At 39.5% G+C, this 17,838-nt stretch overlaps 2 protein-coding genes across 2 annotated transcripts; one reads left to right on the top strand and one right to left on the bottom strand.

Moving 5' to 3' along the window:
* Positions 1–2,767: 2,767 nt before the first annotated feature.
* Positions 2,768–4,782, bottom strand: LOC119005948 (apolipoprotein A-I-like). The gene is made up of 4 exons (XM_037074097.1): positions 4,385–4,782; positions 4,227–4,277; positions 3,907–4,057; positions 2,768–3,549 (listed from the first exon to the last, which is right to left on the bottom strand). The coding sequence occupies exons 2-4, from the start codon at positions 4,264–4,266 to the stop codon at positions 2,973–2,975; spliced, it is 768 nt and encodes a 255-aa protein (XP_036929992.1). The 5' UTR covers positions 4,267–4,277; positions 4,385–4,782; the 3' UTR covers positions 2,768–2,972.
* A 1,924-nt stretch (positions 4,783–6,706) lies between these two features.
* On the top strand, positions 6,707–8,212 carry LOC119005946 (apolipoprotein A-I-like). The gene is made up of 4 exons (XM_037074096.1): positions 6,707–6,813; positions 6,914–6,966; positions 7,143–7,293; positions 7,405–8,212. The coding sequence occupies exons 2-4, from the start codon at positions 6,927–6,929 to the stop codon at positions 7,979–7,981; spliced, it is 768 nt and encodes a 255-aa protein (XP_036929991.1). The 5' UTR covers positions 6,707–6,813; positions 6,914–6,926; the 3' UTR covers positions 7,982–8,212.
* Positions 8,213–17,838: the final 9,626 nt, after the last annotated feature.

The following is a 17,838-nucleotide window of genomic DNA, read 5'->3' as shown; positions in this document are numbered from 1 at the left end:
TATTTGTACCAGACCTTGCATATCACATTCCTATTATATGCTTATTAGCTTACTTTTACATTGGCGAGTGGATGGGCCGGTGCTGGCGTTGTCAAAAAGCCACAAGACTGCTGAGTAGGTGACTGCAGTTCGACAATGTGGAGATATTCCCTGCCAGTTTTTGTGGTGATTGTGTTTCAAAGATGGAACTGAGGGGCGTTTGTTGTTTTGCGTTTCAGCCAGCAGTATTGGTAGTAACTGGGCCGAATTAAAATCTGCGTAACGGGTGAGACAACAGGAGAGGGCACACGCTGTTTGTTCTACACAATGCAGCTCTTTCACTTTCGCTCTTTCACACACTGGCACATCATAACGCTTGGATGGTTTGCGGTAAAAAGCGGCGAGAATTCCCCTGCGTTCATGTCCGGAAAATCTCATGCGAATGCCCCCACGTGCCAGGACGAAAAATAGAAAAATCTAACAATATTATGGTCGATGAGTTGACGACATATGACGCAGAAACAACATCCGGGTGGTGCTATGAGTATTGCATATCAAGTGTTGGCTCACGTGCAATCTGTGAAAGGGTTTTTGAGGTGGTAACCACTCAGCGCTCTGAGTGAATGCGGCTTTACCAACTTTACCAAGCAGAAACCATCCTGTCAGTGAAAGGGCCATTGGAAGCTGAGCCTGACAGCTTGGTCAATCCAAAAGTTTTAAACAATACGCTTACCAGCACCTCAAAAGCTCATTATGTAAACATTTCAGCACATATCCCTCTGTGAAATAATAACTGCCTAATAATAACTAACACTCCCTCTTTTACACATTCAGCTATAACAAGTAAATGAAGGTTCTGATTTAGCGTTGGACAGAGGCAGGCCAGCTGTTGCCCCCTGTTTCCAGTCTTCATATTCACTGAGTAGAGGAGCAGAGTGGTGCATTCATCTCTCTGAGCAAGAAGGTCAATAAGCACATTTCCCCAAATGCTGAGCAATTTTTCCTTTACTGCATTGCCATTAATATATTTTCCGACAGCTGAAAACACAAGGCGAGACTCGAATGATTTCATGCACAGTGAGACTGCCTCAGTTCTGTGAGGCATCAAAAAGTAGACTGCAGTCTGCAACAATTACATGCTTTAATAAATCATCGATCTTCCCAAGATCTTCAGAGAATTATGTGAATTTGGAGAGTGAAAAAGATTCAAGTAAAGCCGATTGTTTTGTTGTAATCGATGCCGTGAGTTTCTTTCTTTGAGTCTACCAGAATGAACTGACACATAATAATGAGTAATATATTTCAGTATGGCTCATGGTGGGTTTTCATTTCTTTTTCATTTTACTGCCCATTATCTCCTGTCTAGTTGTATTACGCCTAGAAATTAGATTTTTTTTTTTTTTTTTTACTTTTCAGGATCTATGAAAATAGTCTGATTTTTCAAACTTGTTCATACTTGCCACTGTATATTTGTCACCTGTTTACTTAAATGATTATGTAAAGAGTTGGTTCACAATCACTAAATCCTATTTTTAGACAGCTGCAGTAACAAAATCATAAAGTCAAAATAAAAAAGAGAGTTGGGGGGGTGGGGTCCTTCATCCAGTAAAACCCAATAAGCAGATTCTCTATATAACAGAAAATAACTTAAGATAAACAAGACAGGATAAGAAGTCAGAACGGTTTATGAGTGTGTTTGTGTGCTCCGAGGGTTAATGGTGAGCGTTGTCTGTGACGGCTGGGGGGCAGAACAGAAGGAATGTTGTTTGCCACTGGGTAAGGCAGCGTGGGAGCGAATCTGGCAGCAGGGATGGAGGCACAAAAGCAAAACTGAAAAACAAGGTGGAAGCAGGATGAATTTCCAGACTTGCAGGGACAAAACTGAACATGCCCCGTCCAAGACCCACCACTGAATCTCTCAGGGGCATGGCGTGGCGAGATTTTGCAACCAGGCACTGAACAAAACAAGAATGGTGTTTTTCCCAGCGGATTTCTGTGTGGAGTTATTGTGGATAGTTTATTGCTTTCTTACGACTGTCAGCGTTTGAAATACATGCATTTAAACTGGCTGGTAACTCTGTTGCCCACATCTGCACACAAGTACCTAAGATGAAGTGACTCTGTATGTTCAGCAGATGGCACCAGTTCTTTTGAATCCGGTCCGTTTTTTATGTTTTCATGTGTGGGACATTTTTGAAGTAGTCTGTGTAGAAGTCTTTTTAAAGCTAGACTATTAAAAAACACAATTGGTAATGTAAATGTGTGTAACCACATCGGAGACAGTGTTTACTACCACAGTTGGGAAGGTTTTTTATTCCAAGGGAACGCTGTTTCAGAGAAGAGATTCAAACTCAGAATTTTTTATTTTTTTTTTAGATATATTCATGAGGTAATAATTCAAACTCAGATATATATTTTATTTTCATAGCTGAATAAACAAACTGTTCTCAGAGGAAAATAAGGTCCCCAGAACAATGTTTGAAGCTAGAAAGGTGGCAGGGTCCGTCAAATATAAACAAAGCGAAACAGCATGAAATTGTGTTGTCCTATAAGGTCAGCTTGTTTATTCAGTTCATTCAGTCACTGAACAAAGATAATTTGTGTATATGGTTTCATTGGGCATAACAATGAAGATTTTTTTCTTTTCTGATTACATTTACTTCCCCAAAATTACAGAATGCACCTTTAAGTTGCAGAAAAACCCCAAACATTTGCATCTTCCAACATTACCTACAGGCATTTGAAACTTCATCAGGACTTTGACAAAAAATCTTAAGACACGCGTAGGTTTGAATTTTGCATTTGCTTTATTTCCATAATATAGGAAGAGAACACAGTGTGAGGTCACAGACCAACACTGAATATGTATTTGAATCTATTTTTATTCTTTAAATATATCTAAAGTTATGTTACACTTTCAGAACCTTTGACGTTGTTGACAACATGTTCCTGGGATGCAGTTTGTTTCTGTTTAACGTGCAGTGAAGGTTGACTTAGTTGGTTTTGATGAAGGACTCGTAGAGGGTGGTGAGACGAGCCTGGAGGTTCTGGGCGTAGGGGTCCAGCTTCTCTCTCAGCTCCTCAACGTAGGGGGTGGCCATGTCTCTCACCTGCTGGGCTCTCTGAGTCAGCTCACTCTGGACCCTCTCAGCCACGGGCACCACGCGTTCCTTGAAGGTCTGCAGGTGCTGGTCCACGTTCAGCTTCATGTCTTCGGTGTAGGGCCCCATCTGGGCCTGCAGCTCCTGCAAACTCTGCTCCAGGCTGGCCTTCAGCTCCTCGCTCTTCTGCGTCAGGGTGGTCCTCAGGGCCTCGGAGTCCAGGGTGTCTGCGTAGGTGGTCAGCTCCTGCTTGAGCTGATCCACTCGCTGCAGAATGCGGGCCTTGATTTCCTCAGCCTGGGGCTCCAGTCTGTCCCTGACTGTGCTCAGCTCCTGGTTGACACGCTCTCTCAGCAGATCAGCCTCTGTGGTGACTTTGGTGATCAGGTCCTGGGCTGCAGGGGGAAGCTGCTCCTGGAGGGAGACGGCATATGTGCTGGCCATGTCGGCACTCTCTGTCAGACGGGCGCTGGACAAGAGAGAAAACAACAAGTTTTAGTTTGGTTCATATTGTAGTTAGGAGTAATGGCACGTTAGTATTTACATTATTAACCTGTCACTAAGGGCATTGCTGTTATTTTGACAGATATTGCAATGATGATATGATTCACCATGAGTGGAGAGTGAGTATTTTTGCATTTGATTTTTGAACAACAACAATTTAAAAAAAGCTAAAATCAATCAATCATGTCTGTTCCAAAAAATCCAGACACAATTTTAGGCCAGGGCGGTACTTCTTTGTAGTGCTGTTCTGTCACACATTATACCTTGGAGCCTCTACAATTTGGATATTGCACTTTCATCACAATGTTCTTGTCCGGCCTACCTCACATCCTGTCCAAACTGAGACTTCCTGATCACTTGGAGGGTGTCATCAGCTGTCTGGGTGGCCTTGGCAACATAGTCCCAGAAAGCATCGGTCACCACTTCCAGCTGTGTCTTTGGTGCATCGGCATAGAAGAGGTTGGCATGACAACCTATTGGATGGACACAGGAACAGTTAAAACAGGTCTTTACATTCTTCTTCCAGAGATACATCCTTGTGCACATCTAACCCTCATCGTGCATTTCTTTATCCTGATCTTGCCAGAAGAAAGTTTGTCCTGCTCCAAAAAGAGTAAAAACAGTTTTTCTCTTCGTACTCACCGGTGAAAACGGCAAGGACGAGCACAACAAGGACCTTCATGGCTCTCAGACCTGACAACGAGAAGATACAAAGCCGGTTAGCACAGCACATTCAAGGACAAGTATTTCTGCAATTGAGAGGTTAACTGCTCAGCTGAGCCAGTCCTCCATCATCTCACCTGATTGTTTCTGAGCGTCTCTGCAGCTCCAGTTAGCAAGTGCTTGTGTTCAGCCTGTGATGTCCTGCAGTTTATATAGCGAGCTAGACCATAATGATCCCAAAGTCCAGTTGGTTGTGCCTTGCTGTCACCTTGCCTTACCCCGCTATACTCACTGACACCTTGTGTCAGAGAAACCATGCAAGACACGTGCACATGCCCACACTGTCACGCAAATCCACACATTCACTGAGCACTGATCCTGCTGTGATCATCTGCAAAATATCGGATCTTAATCCAAAATCACATTGCTGCATTCTTTTAAGGCCTTACTTGATATAATAACCTGATGTAATTAATTGCATTTTTGACTCAATAGTGCCAGTGTTACAAAATCCATACATTTCACCTTGTGTGAACCTTGTCCTCATCAGCCCTTCTTTAATCACTTAGCTGTAACCTCTCCTGAGCTGCAGATAAATTTCTGCCAAGACAGACAAAAACCTGCCCGTCATCTCTCTGATGTCCGGCTTCGATTAGATTTACAGTGGTACAGTTTTATTGTTGCTGTGAGCTGGACATTTTTTTCCTACGTCACCATTAGTCACGGCTCTGGTTTCTGTGTCATTGCCAATTTTGGCAAATACTGTCTGGCCAAGGGTCAAACACCGTCAGCTCCACAAGGACGACGTAGCTGCTGTTTCACACCACAGGTGCCATAGTCCACTCCTCTGACACCACATCTGAAGAGGAACAGCTGACCAGTTGACCCCATTTCTCTCTAAGACAAGGAAAGATACTAGATCTTTAAACAAGAGGAGTTCATTAAAAACATTTTCATCCTTTTGTATTATATACATAAGTGCTGGAGGAGAAGTTAGTTAATCTCTGCTTCTTTAGATAATTAAAAGAGTAGTGTGTTGAATGTCTAAAGCTATTCTAGTTGTTCCTTACAGTAATGAATAACTATAAGTTTGCAGGTTAAATCAGCCTTCAAAAGACCTAAAATTGTATTTAAGGAGAACACTTAAAAGCATTATAAACTAGAATGGCACTCAGTAGAGCGCATACTTCTGCCAGAACAGAGATACCACTCATAGATACCAGCCACCTAAATACACTTAGTCTTTTTGATCAAGGTTCATCCATTATTCCCTGTCAAATGATAGAAAATGCCTGAATCCATCAACTCAGCTGGAGTCACAACCAAAGCTACTTGGGTTCCTCCAGTTTTCTCCTGTTTTATTTCTTTACCACATGTGAAAACACGCGAGGGGAAAAAAATATGTCAAACTGAGTAAAAGAAATGCTTGTGTTCGTGTTTTATGTGTGTGAAAATTCTTGTTTTTCAGGAGAAAAAAATCACTCTGGTTCACACATGGGAAAAAAAGATATTCTTGTGAAAAGAAACTAAGGGCAAAACATTATTTTATATCAGTTCTCAAGTCATAAACACAGAAGACAAAGCAGTTTAGATCAGACTGGGAAAAATGGATCATCAGGGAAAAAAAACAAACTTCACTCTGTGCAAGACTCTTAGATTCCAAGATTTTGTTGTGTCCTCTTTTAACCTGGACTGTTTCACTGTAATGTAATAAAAGTCAAATAAAAGACCCAAACCGTTTCTTTTTCGGTGTCTGTATGGCCAGGTTGTGTACAGTATATCCAGTTTATCAAATCTGAGTATTTCTGCTTATTTTTTCTGTTCTTGAATATTAAACCATCAAATATGCAATTTTATTATAGAGTATAGGTTGGTGAAGAACTCTGTGGAGTTCAAAGTCCTCTCCTGTCATCCTGGTACTCTGAAATAATGCTCACCACTAGTTGCTGTTTGAAGGCCTGAAATTAAAATCTGTCATGGAAAGGCTACTTCAACAGCCAGATGGAAATATGTACTTTTCTGCACTTTTGAAAGAAAGTTTGGAAAATGTCAATCCATTGCTGATTGGTTAACTTGTTGGTTGACATTATGTGATTATCTTGAGCTATAAAAAAAAGCAAAAAACCTGTTTGATTCACGTTGCTTGGCCTCGATTCAAAGTCCAACAGTGCAATCAAGGTTATCTGGAGTTATCTGCAGGCCGTTAGCACTAGACGACGTGGACAGGTAATTACCCCAAATGGTCTCTAGCAAAGGGTCAGAGGAGAACCAGCACAAAACTTATCAGGTTTTTACAGTTAATACAATCCTAAGAGCCGTATAACCTCGGCATACTGTGAAGATGTGAAGATGTGTGTCTGTGTGTCGGGATTGATGCCTCAGTGGTCATATGATAGTAGCCAAAACAGGAAGAGGGCCATTATGACAACTTGGCAGGGACTCCTGGACTTTGCGCTCTTGACTACAACTGTAAACTGGCTTCAGTGTATATATATGCATGGACACACCAAGCCTGACACACTCACAAACACGCCTGAGCGCTCAAAGATACACAAGCCAAAAGCAGGTGAGCATTACAAAACAAAACTTTGAGGGGCAAATTTTAAAAGATGTTGATACTTTTGAATGCAGATTAAAAGCTAACTAGATTTTAATTTGTTTTTCAGCCAAATCACAACCATGAAGGTGTTCGTTGTACTTGCCCTTGCAGTGCTGTCTGGTGAGTTGCAAGCTTTGGTTTTTAACTTTAATGTGTAATTCTTGTATAGTTGTTAGTCAAGCTACAGCATGCAGCAGCTTTGCTACAGTATTACCTCAGCAGCAAATGAAATCAGAATGAACCTGACGGCTGAAAATCGGCACTGTTCTCAACCTGTTCTCATGTCCATCCAACAGGCTGTCATGCCAACCTCTTCTATGCCGACGCACCCAAGCCACAGCTGGAGGTGCTGACTGATGCTTTCTGGGACTACATCGGCAAGGCCACCCAGACTGCTGATGACACCCTCGACTTGATCAGGAAATCACAGTTCGGACAGGAAGTCAAGTAAGTTGTGTGACATACAGGACCATGATGACTTGGACAGTTAGTGACAGTAAGATTTCTATGATATGACATCAACGCCTGATGGTCTAACATACTTGGTTTGTCCTCTAGCGCCCGTCTGACAGAGAGTGCTGACCTGGCCAGCCAGTATGCAGTCACCCTCCAGGAGCAGCTTCCCCCTGCAGCTCAGGACCTGATCACCAAAGTCACCACAGAGGCTGACGTGCTGAGAGAGCGTATGACCCAGGAGCTGAACACAGTCAGGGACACGATTGAGCCCTACACCGACAACATGAAGGCCCAGATCCAGCAGCGAGTGGATCAGCTCAAGCAGGAGCTGGCCCCCTACGCAGACTCCCTGGACTCCGAAGCCCTGAGGACCATCCTGGTGCAGAAGAGTGAGGAGCTGAAGGCCAGCCTGGAGCAGAGCGTGAAGGACCTGCAGTCCCAGGTGGGGCCCTACACTGACGACCTGAAGCAGAAGGTGGACCAGCACCTGCAGAACTTCCAGGAACGCGTGGCCCCCATTACCAGCAAGGTCCAGGTTGAGCTGAGTCAGAGAGCAAATCTGGTGAAACAAATGGTGGCCCCCTATGCTGAGGACCTGAGGGAAAAGCTGGACCCCTACGCCCAGGACCTCCGGGCTCAGCTCATGTCCCTCTACCAATCCTTTGTCAGCGCCAACTAAGTCAACCTCCACCTGCTCCATCATTTATATGCCGGCCTTGTTTGGTCTACCTCGGTCTGAACCATAAACAAAATAATTTAAATATCTGAATTGTACTGTAAACATATACCCAAAAATAATATTTATTACGATGTGCACATTTGCACCTCTGTGAACATGTATATACTTCATTTTTGTTGTGCATTGTGCTGCTGGAAGATGTGACTTTTTTTTGTAATTTCTCTAAGTTATCCAAAAAAAAATAAACAGAAGAATCTGATAAATACATATTTGACCTGTCTTTGTATTCTCTGCAGAAATTCTACAAGAAATCTAATCACAGGAAATAATTTCAGACAGTTTATTCACAAGCCAAGCACTGACTGATCTATGATTACAACATAAACATTAAGTGAGACTATTATGGTTATAAGCCACAGTGGGACATGTGCTGCTTTTTTCCCAGGAGGCAACTGTTATTTTCCTTCATCTCCCGTGTCCTAACATGTCCCTGCTTCTTTAAGAGTTTCGTCTCTGAAACTCTTTTTTTTCAGGCAGACTATTGTTCCTATTCTTACACTTGTCAATGCCTGCCAAGAAACCAAACCCTCCTGGTGTCAACACCAAAATCAAGAGATGGCTGTGAGAAACTTGGTTGCACATGACATAAGGTTATGGACAGCTAAGAGTTCTCCTCTCAAAAATCTTTGTAATTTGATATTATGTCAAAAGGCACGTTTGATTCGATAGCACCTTGAACACCACAGTCATAAACAAACAAGAATTGTGCAACCTCTTATTGTTGTGAGTATAGAACACAGAAACCCTTCCCCCTGTTGACACTGCCAGCATCCAGCGTGGAGGTTCAGAGTCCAGTGACAATACTACACACACACACACACACACAATGCATGCTTGTTTCTTGGTTCCATGAAAACAAAGACCGCAAACCTGCAATGAAAGAAATCTGTATGGATCATCGTTGAGATAACTCAAGTAAAATCGAAACTTTGCCCCTGTGAGGTTTTTTTTTTTAAATTGACTCATTCTTCTGACGCCTGCAGGGAGTTCCCCAAATCATTATCAAGTTACATCAGTTATCCATCCATTTCTCATGATATACCTTCCCCAAACTTATGCAGCCCAAAATTGAATTGGATAAATCTTCTGGGGGATCCGCACTTTCAGCCATGACACCCAAGACTGAGATGCAGAAGTATTTCCAGTTGAAACAATTTTAGGTTAAAAAAGGTCAGATAAATTAAGAATAACATGTCAGTGAACTCCCTTGTTTTATCATATCTGATAACTTTTTTTATAATGTTGATTGTAATATGACAAATTAAGGCATGAAAGACATGTTTATGGTCAGTTTGAGATAGAATAAACCATGAATTCAAGATAGAACCTAGTAAATAACTTTTAAAACAAAAGAATCATTCACATCATTCCATATCTCAGATTTTATATCTTGGCAAGCACAGAACTTTTTGCAGAGTCCTTGATGTGACGCAGCATTTAAAAGTGCTTCATTCAGTCACAAACTACTGCAAAGCTCTGTGAGACTTCACAAATGCAAATCTGATATCACATTGTCATGCTCCAGCCTGTTTTAATACCTGATTAGCTCCTGTGAGGGCAGCCAGAACAACTGTTCACACCACATTATCAGTCAAAACAGCCCAAAGACATCGTTAAAGCCTTTATCCCACGGCCACTTTCTAATACTGCAGGCTAGACATGATGTCTGCCCCATTCAGACTCTGTGCCACAGATCACTGAGAGGAGGGAGTTGTTGTTCGACAGATGCGCGTTTCTTTGAACAAGACACATCTTGTCTTTCCCACCATGGTGACAAACAGATCCCGTGTTAGTTTGATGCAGATAAGATGTTGTTACCAGAATATTGCTGCTGGTTTGATAAGCAGATCAGTGTCCATAGAGATGAGAAGATAGCCATCTCACGTCAATGGGTAAATGCTCTCAGGTGATGTTGTTGCTCCACCCTGATGTCTCTTATTGGCTGGTCTAGTGGTAAATATATACACCTTGAATATTACACAATCAAACTGCCCTTAAATAAATAAATAAGAGTTTGTGTTAAAACTGTCTTAGGAAGTTCACACATTTTGTTTCTGTTTGTAGATGTTATGCATACATGATCCTATTTCTATTTCTGATTTTTGATTCTGATTCTGATTCTGGAACTTTGAGGTAATCACAGGAGGACAAAAATGCCAATAAATATTGCACCGGTGCAACCAGGGGCACTGTGGAAGCCAGTCATAAGTTTATGTTTTCGGCAGTGTTGTAAAAAGTCATATTTGAGTAAAAGTAAAGATATGGTGTAAGAAATAGTCTGCCATATGAAAAGTGCTTGAGTAAAAGTCTTAAAGTATCTGATATTAAATGTACAAAAGTATCAAAAGTAATTTTTTTTTAGCAATAAAAGCACTTAAGTATTATAAATAAAGGTAAGTTACACATATACTTAGATGTAAGTGTATGCTGTAACCTAAGGTTGGTTTGATTTTTTTTTTTTTTTGATAATCGGAGTCAGTGTTTTCATTCCATTCCCAATAAATTATTTTGAAAATGAGTTACTTTGGTTGTGAAGCAGCATGCAATCTGGAAGGTAACTAAAAGTGATTAAATTAAATGTACTGAGTTAAAAGTACAATATTTCTTTCCCGAATGTTGGTCTAGAAGTAGGTGAAAACGGAAACACTCAATAAAGATACCTCAACGTAGTACTTGAGCACACTACAGTAGAGGAAAATCCCTAAGAGGAAAATCAACATTAGCTTCTGTTGACAGAGAGAGGCGCTGAGGCGTCACATCCTCTGGACAGCCACTGAAAAACCCGACCAGAGTCCTTCACAAACAAATCCACAGCTCAGCAGGATTAAACAAGTTATCAAATCAACAAATTATCTTACAGGGTTTTACAGGCAACTGAGACGGGGAAGGTCTCATTTTTTCAAGGGACAATACAATCTGCTCATGTAGGAGCAATAAAAATGTGATCAATTGCCACAAACTGTTACACGGTGGCCCTGTGCCACAAAACAGTAAACAGGTAGTACAGTGGTTACACATTTTTACGACGTACTTGAAGTTTCCTTGAGCACTTCCATGTTATACTCCTGTCCCATAAAGTGAAAAGTGTGGAAAAGTGGAGTTTTGGGTCTCACTCTCAACTCATTATTTGATGAACTGACAATGAAACTAAAGAAAAATCAACTTTTCTTAATAATAGCACCTTAACAGTCAGTAAATATTGGTCAACATTCAAACAGTGCTTACATGTCCATGCACATAACAATGATTCAAAAACATAATAAGGAATACAGAGGGGGCAGTTTCGCATTCTTTTACTTTTAATACTTCAGTACGTTTTGTTGCCCGTAATTTAACATGAATCACATTTTAGAGGACTATTTTACAGGCATCACGTCACATTGCTACTTGAGTGAGTGACCAAGTATGTTGTAGAGATAATGTCAGTGATCTGTGTGTGAATTGGAAAGACTACAGCACCACCAAGTGGTCAAACGGTGACAGAGCAGTGTGAAGGCTTGACTGCAGATAAAATGTCCCAAAGTGTTGTGAATGACAGTTGAGGAAAGAGTGAGCAGGTAGTGTCTGTAGTTGTGTTTGTCCACTTAAAGTCCACATGTCTGGACGTTATTGTTATCAAAAATGTTTTTGTTATTAACCCTGTCACATTTGGTTTGGATGAAAGTGTCATACATGGCACCAAAAAAAATAGTTTCAACATATTTATTCTTGTCTAACACTGAACACCCCAGTGTTCAAAAACAATGAATATGTTAAATATGTATAATATCTCTGTCTCTACATTATTTAGTTTCCGATTAAATTCACAATATGTAATTTCTAGGGGTCTCTTAATCAGAAGAGTGAAAACAAGGATGTACAGTAATTGATGATGTCCTGAAGTCTTCATTATTAAACAGCCAACCACCATTGCTGATAGAAAATCTGACTGTGACTTAGGCAAAAAATGTTGATGGACGAGATGTATTAAAGTTTTATTCGTTATTTGGTTTTTATTATGTTTGGTCAAATTCACAGACTTTCTCTCTGACAGATCATCTAATTTTCCCAGGAGTTATAGCAACATGCAAGTTGAAAAAACACCATAACTTTAAATAACATCATGGATTTATTTTTATTGTTATTAACTCTGCATTGTTGGAAACATTTGGAGATTAATAGAAACCCTGCAGTTTTTTGTATGGATAATTATTTGTTGGCTGTAATTTACTTTGATCATTGTACCAAAGAAAAGTATTAACTCCCAGGCATAAATGTTCTTAATTTTATGGTTGACTGCTTCTATTTTGTCACACACTGACAGCAGCAACTTTTAACATTTTGAGGTGATGGGAGCAGCAGAAACAAATGCTTGACAAATGAAAAGGGCACAGTAATTTACTGCATGACATTATTTAAGGGCTAAAAATATCAATCAGCTTCTTACTTTGGCTTAGATTCTTTTTTTTTTTAAAAAATCACGTAGTGATATGGTCTCACATGAACACAGATGGCTCTGCTGAGGTTTTAGCAAATTTAGTTTATTCACAAGAAAAACGGCTTTGTGTTATGTTTCCTATGTTTTCAGGGGAAAATACACATTACTTCAATACAAAAAAAGATGTAAGGTTTCTGAAAAAGCCATAAGTGTTTATATCATTGATCAAAGTCAAATGTGTAAATTTGATTAAATGGAGAAAATTGTTGCGCGTTACAGCACACGTATAAGACACATTAATTCCTATAAATGTTCAAGTTTGACGTGGATCAGAGATGCCTGTTGACAAAGGAAATGTCAAGCATTACATGATGTTTGTGAAGATGAACTGAGGTATTACAGTGTTGAAACCAGATACAAAGTCAAGTTGATTTCATATTTATTTACTGATGGTGACTTTGATATCCTGATAAATGAGAGTTTGCTGTTCCTCTTATTGCATATCAGTCCCTCCGAAAGAGACAGGAGAGATAATAGTTTACAAACTAGAGACCATGTTGCAATGGGTGCAATGCAGTAGACATTACTACAATATCACATGAGTAAAAATAGATTTAAATAATCTGTTTATTAATTATTGGCATAATTAATGTTCAGCTGTTTTTCAGAGGGAGGTGACCCACATGTCCTGGTGTTCAGCTCTCAGATTGGTACTAGTTAGTTAATTTTTGGTCTTTGGACTTGGCCCAAGACATGAAAAAAGAAATACTTTCACTTGGCTCGACACACGATAAAAATACATTTCACCCAAGGAAAAAAATAATAATTTAGTTCAACAACATGAATGAAAAAATCACCCATTAAAACCCATAAACCCATAACAAACAATTTTCACTTGGCTCTACATATGAGATAAAAATGTTTTTTTCAAAATACCTTATTCTTTTTTGAAACAATGTATTCTTTTTTTAAAAAAAAAAAAAATCTTATTTTTCCAAAAAATATTTTGATTCAAACAATGTATTCTTTTTCTAAAAAATCAATTATTTGTCAAAAAATGTTTTTTTTTTTCAAAGAATCAGTACTTATAAATTTTTTTTTTTTTTTTTTTTTTTTTTAAAGAATAATTTATTTTACCAAAAAATTTAATCTGTTATATTTCAAACCATGTATGCTTTTACATGAAGTTTTGACACATATACATCCACAAATAAAGCTTAGGTTGCTTTTTGGTTAGAGTTTCATTTTAACGCAGAGGGCAAGTTCTGTTCCACCTGCATACTTATTATATTACGCATAGGAACACTGCTCTGAGCACTGATCTGTCAAGTCAAACTACTTGAAGAACTTGTTTGTTTTGTTGACTCGTACACTGCACCTTGTTCACCTTTGAACACACACCTGAAAGCCAAACAAGTTGTTCTATAGGCCTTTGCACAAATACAGCTGAAAACGTGCATTGACTCCGAACCATGGGAGGCTGAACCAAGCTAAACTGAAGTCATCAAAGCTGATGAGTAAATTTAGTCAAAGTATGGTGGTATTACTCACTGGTTGATTTTTGGTCTCTTCTATTTTCTCTGAGTTCACCCAAGGGTAGAACAATTTAACCTATTATTTAACCTACACAAAGTTTGTAATTTAAAACTTAATTATCCCCATCAGAGTGTACATTTAGATGGACAGAAGGAACACAATTCACTGATATACCACTGTATTTTCATTATTTACAGAAAAACGGAAAACCACAGCTGATCAAAAGCATGAGTTTTCTGAAAAGTAAAACAGTAACCAGTTTTTCTTGGAGCTTCTGATCAAAGTTGGTTTCTAATGTCTTTTTAGAGCTTATTTACATATTTATTAATGGCAAGAGGATCACTTTAGTGTTTTATTGTGTGTGTAAGAGGAGGAAGAGGAGGACGCTTCTTCATGCACTGCAGCACGGCCTCTGGAGAAGGGAGATGGTACCAAAGTGAAGAGCAGGAGAATGAATACAAAAAGAAAAAAATGTTCAGTGCCTCCGATTAAATTTCTGTTTTCTCAGTGGGAGCAATGACGACCAACTCAGCATCTGGATCAGAGAAGATGACGGTGAAGCGAAGGAAACCTTTTACTCAATGGAACTGATCACACGCAAAGGGCATCTATCTCCATGCACAACTTGACAAATACTTGTGTCAAATTATCTGTCCGCTCCACATGTTGTTGCATAAATTTGATCAATGAACTTGTGTGAATGTGTGTACACATTGTGAATGTGTACAGAGTTTGTGTGCTATCATACTATTTCATGACGTATTATTAGAGGTTTTATGTTTGATGATGTTAAAATGAAGCCAGTAGTCATCCTGTATATTTATTGCTTTTTGCCGGGTCTACCAACAGTTCATTGGCAACTCCAGGTCCTTCCAGGTGGAGTGTGAGGTCCATAAAGGAGGTTACAGATGGTTTCAGTCAATGACATCTGAAACCTCTGTGAAACTACTCATCCACATCATGTCTGGCATGTCCCTAGAATGGACGACTCTCTACAAATAAAAGTATTGGTACAAGCTAAGCCCTCACACGCTGGTCCGAGCTTTGGCTACATCACTTTCTTGTCTGTTGATGCAGAGTGATCTCTTTCCTCAGCATAGATAGTTTGTGTTGTAGCAGTTAAAAAAAACAGACTTAGCCGATAAAATCTTTAGTCAACTTACATTAATCTGCAACAGAATGCACTTAGGGGAAGGTCAGTCTGATGTGTTCACTGTTTTTCTTAGGTTACCCACTTTCCGACATCACTTATAGATACAACTTGATCAGTACAAAACACTTATTTCTATTTGGAATTACAGATTTATCAAGTCTTTGGACGGACGGCTCAGACCTTCCTAAGCCTCGGGTGTGGTCCAGCATAAGCAATGTGACTCTGATGCAGACAGATGATGGCTGGAGCCAGCCATGAGAGATGCAGCTGATAGGCAGATGTCACAATGAACATAGACCAGCGTGCTGAAAGGTCGCCCTTTACTGCAACCAAAAATGTCGAAACACCTGTATCACAAAACCAGTAACAAAGCGTACCTCCTCTGACTGCATGGAAACGGCACACCCACAATCTGTCCATCATCACTGCAGTCTGGTACATGCACACTCACATGTTGTGAGTTATTAATTGAAATGTTTGTGGTTTGTACTGAAAATACCCAGCATGCAGTTTGTCAGTGTTGCAATAACTGCACATTGCCTTGTTATCGAAAGAGGTCAGGGATTATAATAAGGGCTGTGACTAAGAATAATTTTTATTGTCGGTGAATTTGCTTGTTATTTTATTTATTCATTTATTTTGACTAATCAATGAATCATTAACAACTTCAAATAAAAAAGGGGAAACATTGTCCAGTTCTCCAGACCTCAAGATGAGATCTTCAGACTGCAGTATCTTTCAAACTAATTGTGCAAGATGCAAATACTTTATTTTCCATTTACAATAATGCGGATGTGGATTTCACATTTTCACATGTGACTGGAACAAAATTCTAGATATTTTCACAATTGACTTCCTTTTTCCAATTATGAATACAATTCCTGCTTACTTTTTCTTCTTAATTACATATGTGCCAATAGTGGTCACTCTATAACTGATAATGACAATTACGATACTTTCATAGATTTAAGATGATGCTTTTTCAAAATAAAAGCATTACAGTAGAGTAGAGCAGGGTAGTAGGGGATGGACAGCCTGTTTAAAGGGGGCATCACTAAAATGGAGAGGGATTGGCTGGTGTTGGTTTACGAAACTCCATCTCCATATAATAGTTCATGTTTAGTATCTCATGATGATGTTCAATACCATTGATTTCCTTTCCAGTATGATACCAAGTAAAACTCTGGCTGGTATTGCTGATACCAATAAAGTGCAATACAACAACATGCACACAAATGTTTAATAAATTCTGCAGTTTTAAGAATGTGAGGAAAAATGAACAGACAGACTGAAGCCTCAACGGATGTGTACACAGTACACATTTACCCCGAATCACTGAGTTTGGATATCAATCTTTCCATATGAACATCGATCTTAGAACAGAAACTTGTTGGCTCAAAGATATCACTCCACACCATAGTCTCACTTGTATCTCGACAATGGAAAGAGATGCTGGTTTAGACACATTTGGGCAAAAAATTTGCTGGTAGTGTTGGAAAAGAGCAATCATCTTTTAAAGGAAATTATGAATAATGTGTTATTTGCAACTTTCTGACAGTTGCCGTTCACGCTGATTATGTAAAAATACAATTTTTAACCTCCAAACGACATAAGAACTCTTTTTTCCTCTACAGATCAGTTTGATTTGAAACTATCCCCCCATCCCAACCATGTGAAGTTAATCTGAATTAGGAAAAAATAAAATAAAATAAAACAACATCTCATCGCAGCTGCCAAGGTGCAAACTGCACATCAGGAGCAGTTTTGGGGGGTCGACATGCATTTCAATTCTGCGCCAGAGGAGCCAGGATTTGAACTGGTGACTTAGCATTTAAACACGACTGCACAGTGGCTCTATGAGCTAAATGCCAGCATCGCAATGACAATGCTAAAATGCAAAGAAAAAAAAAAATGTTACGCAACAGTCTCACCAAGGTCACATTCCCCATAAATCCAAGTTATGTTCTTTGAGTAACACATCTGTCATTGTGATTCTTTCAGTGCTAATTGTATCAAGTCAAGCAGATAGACTTGTCTATCATGTCTCAAATGCTGGTATGTGTACTGTTGTGTTTCTTCTGCTGTGCCCCAGTGTACTGACATTTACATAGGTGAACTGTCTGACCCTGGTTAAAGGTGCTACTCTTTTAGGAATAGTAACGCTTTGGGATCAAAAATCCACTTTTCTTACAAATCTCACCTCTAATTAATTTAAAAGAAGCAGAAATGGACCAACCTGTCTCAAAGACATCCTTGAATTGATTCACATCCAGACTCCTGCCTGTGGATAGGTTTAGCCAACAAAAGCACTTTGGTTAAGTTAAAGGACAGATTGTGATTTCTGTTAATTATTGAGATGTTTTTTGGTCTTCATTCAGCTGGCTTAGGCAAGAGCTTGGCTTCGCCTACTGCAGATCTGATTGGTTACAGTTAGCCCTTCACAGAGGGTACCTGCCTAAACATAACCACCAAGAAGTTGAATAGTGCTGTAGTGACAATGAATGGATGTTGGATTGCCAATGTATGTGAAAATAAATAATTAAATATGTCACATTTTACTGATAAGCACATTATTAACACTTTTGCAAGATCCACTTTGTAAGACAGCAGAGGCTGAAAGTTGACTCTCAAATACCAACTCGTCAAATACTGATGCTTTGAGATTGTAGATTTGGTGTATGTGACTGTAAC

Source organism: Acanthopagrus latus, chromosome 17, assembly GCF_904848185.1.
Source record: "Acanthopagrus latus isolate v.2019 chromosome 17, fAcaLat1.1, whole genome shotgun sequence".
NCBI lineage: Eukaryota > Metazoa > Chordata > Actinopteri > Spariformes > Sparidae > Acanthopagrus > Acanthopagrus latus.
Note: the sequence above shows the minus strand (reverse complement) of the source record. Positions and strands in the feature narration are given on the sequence as shown.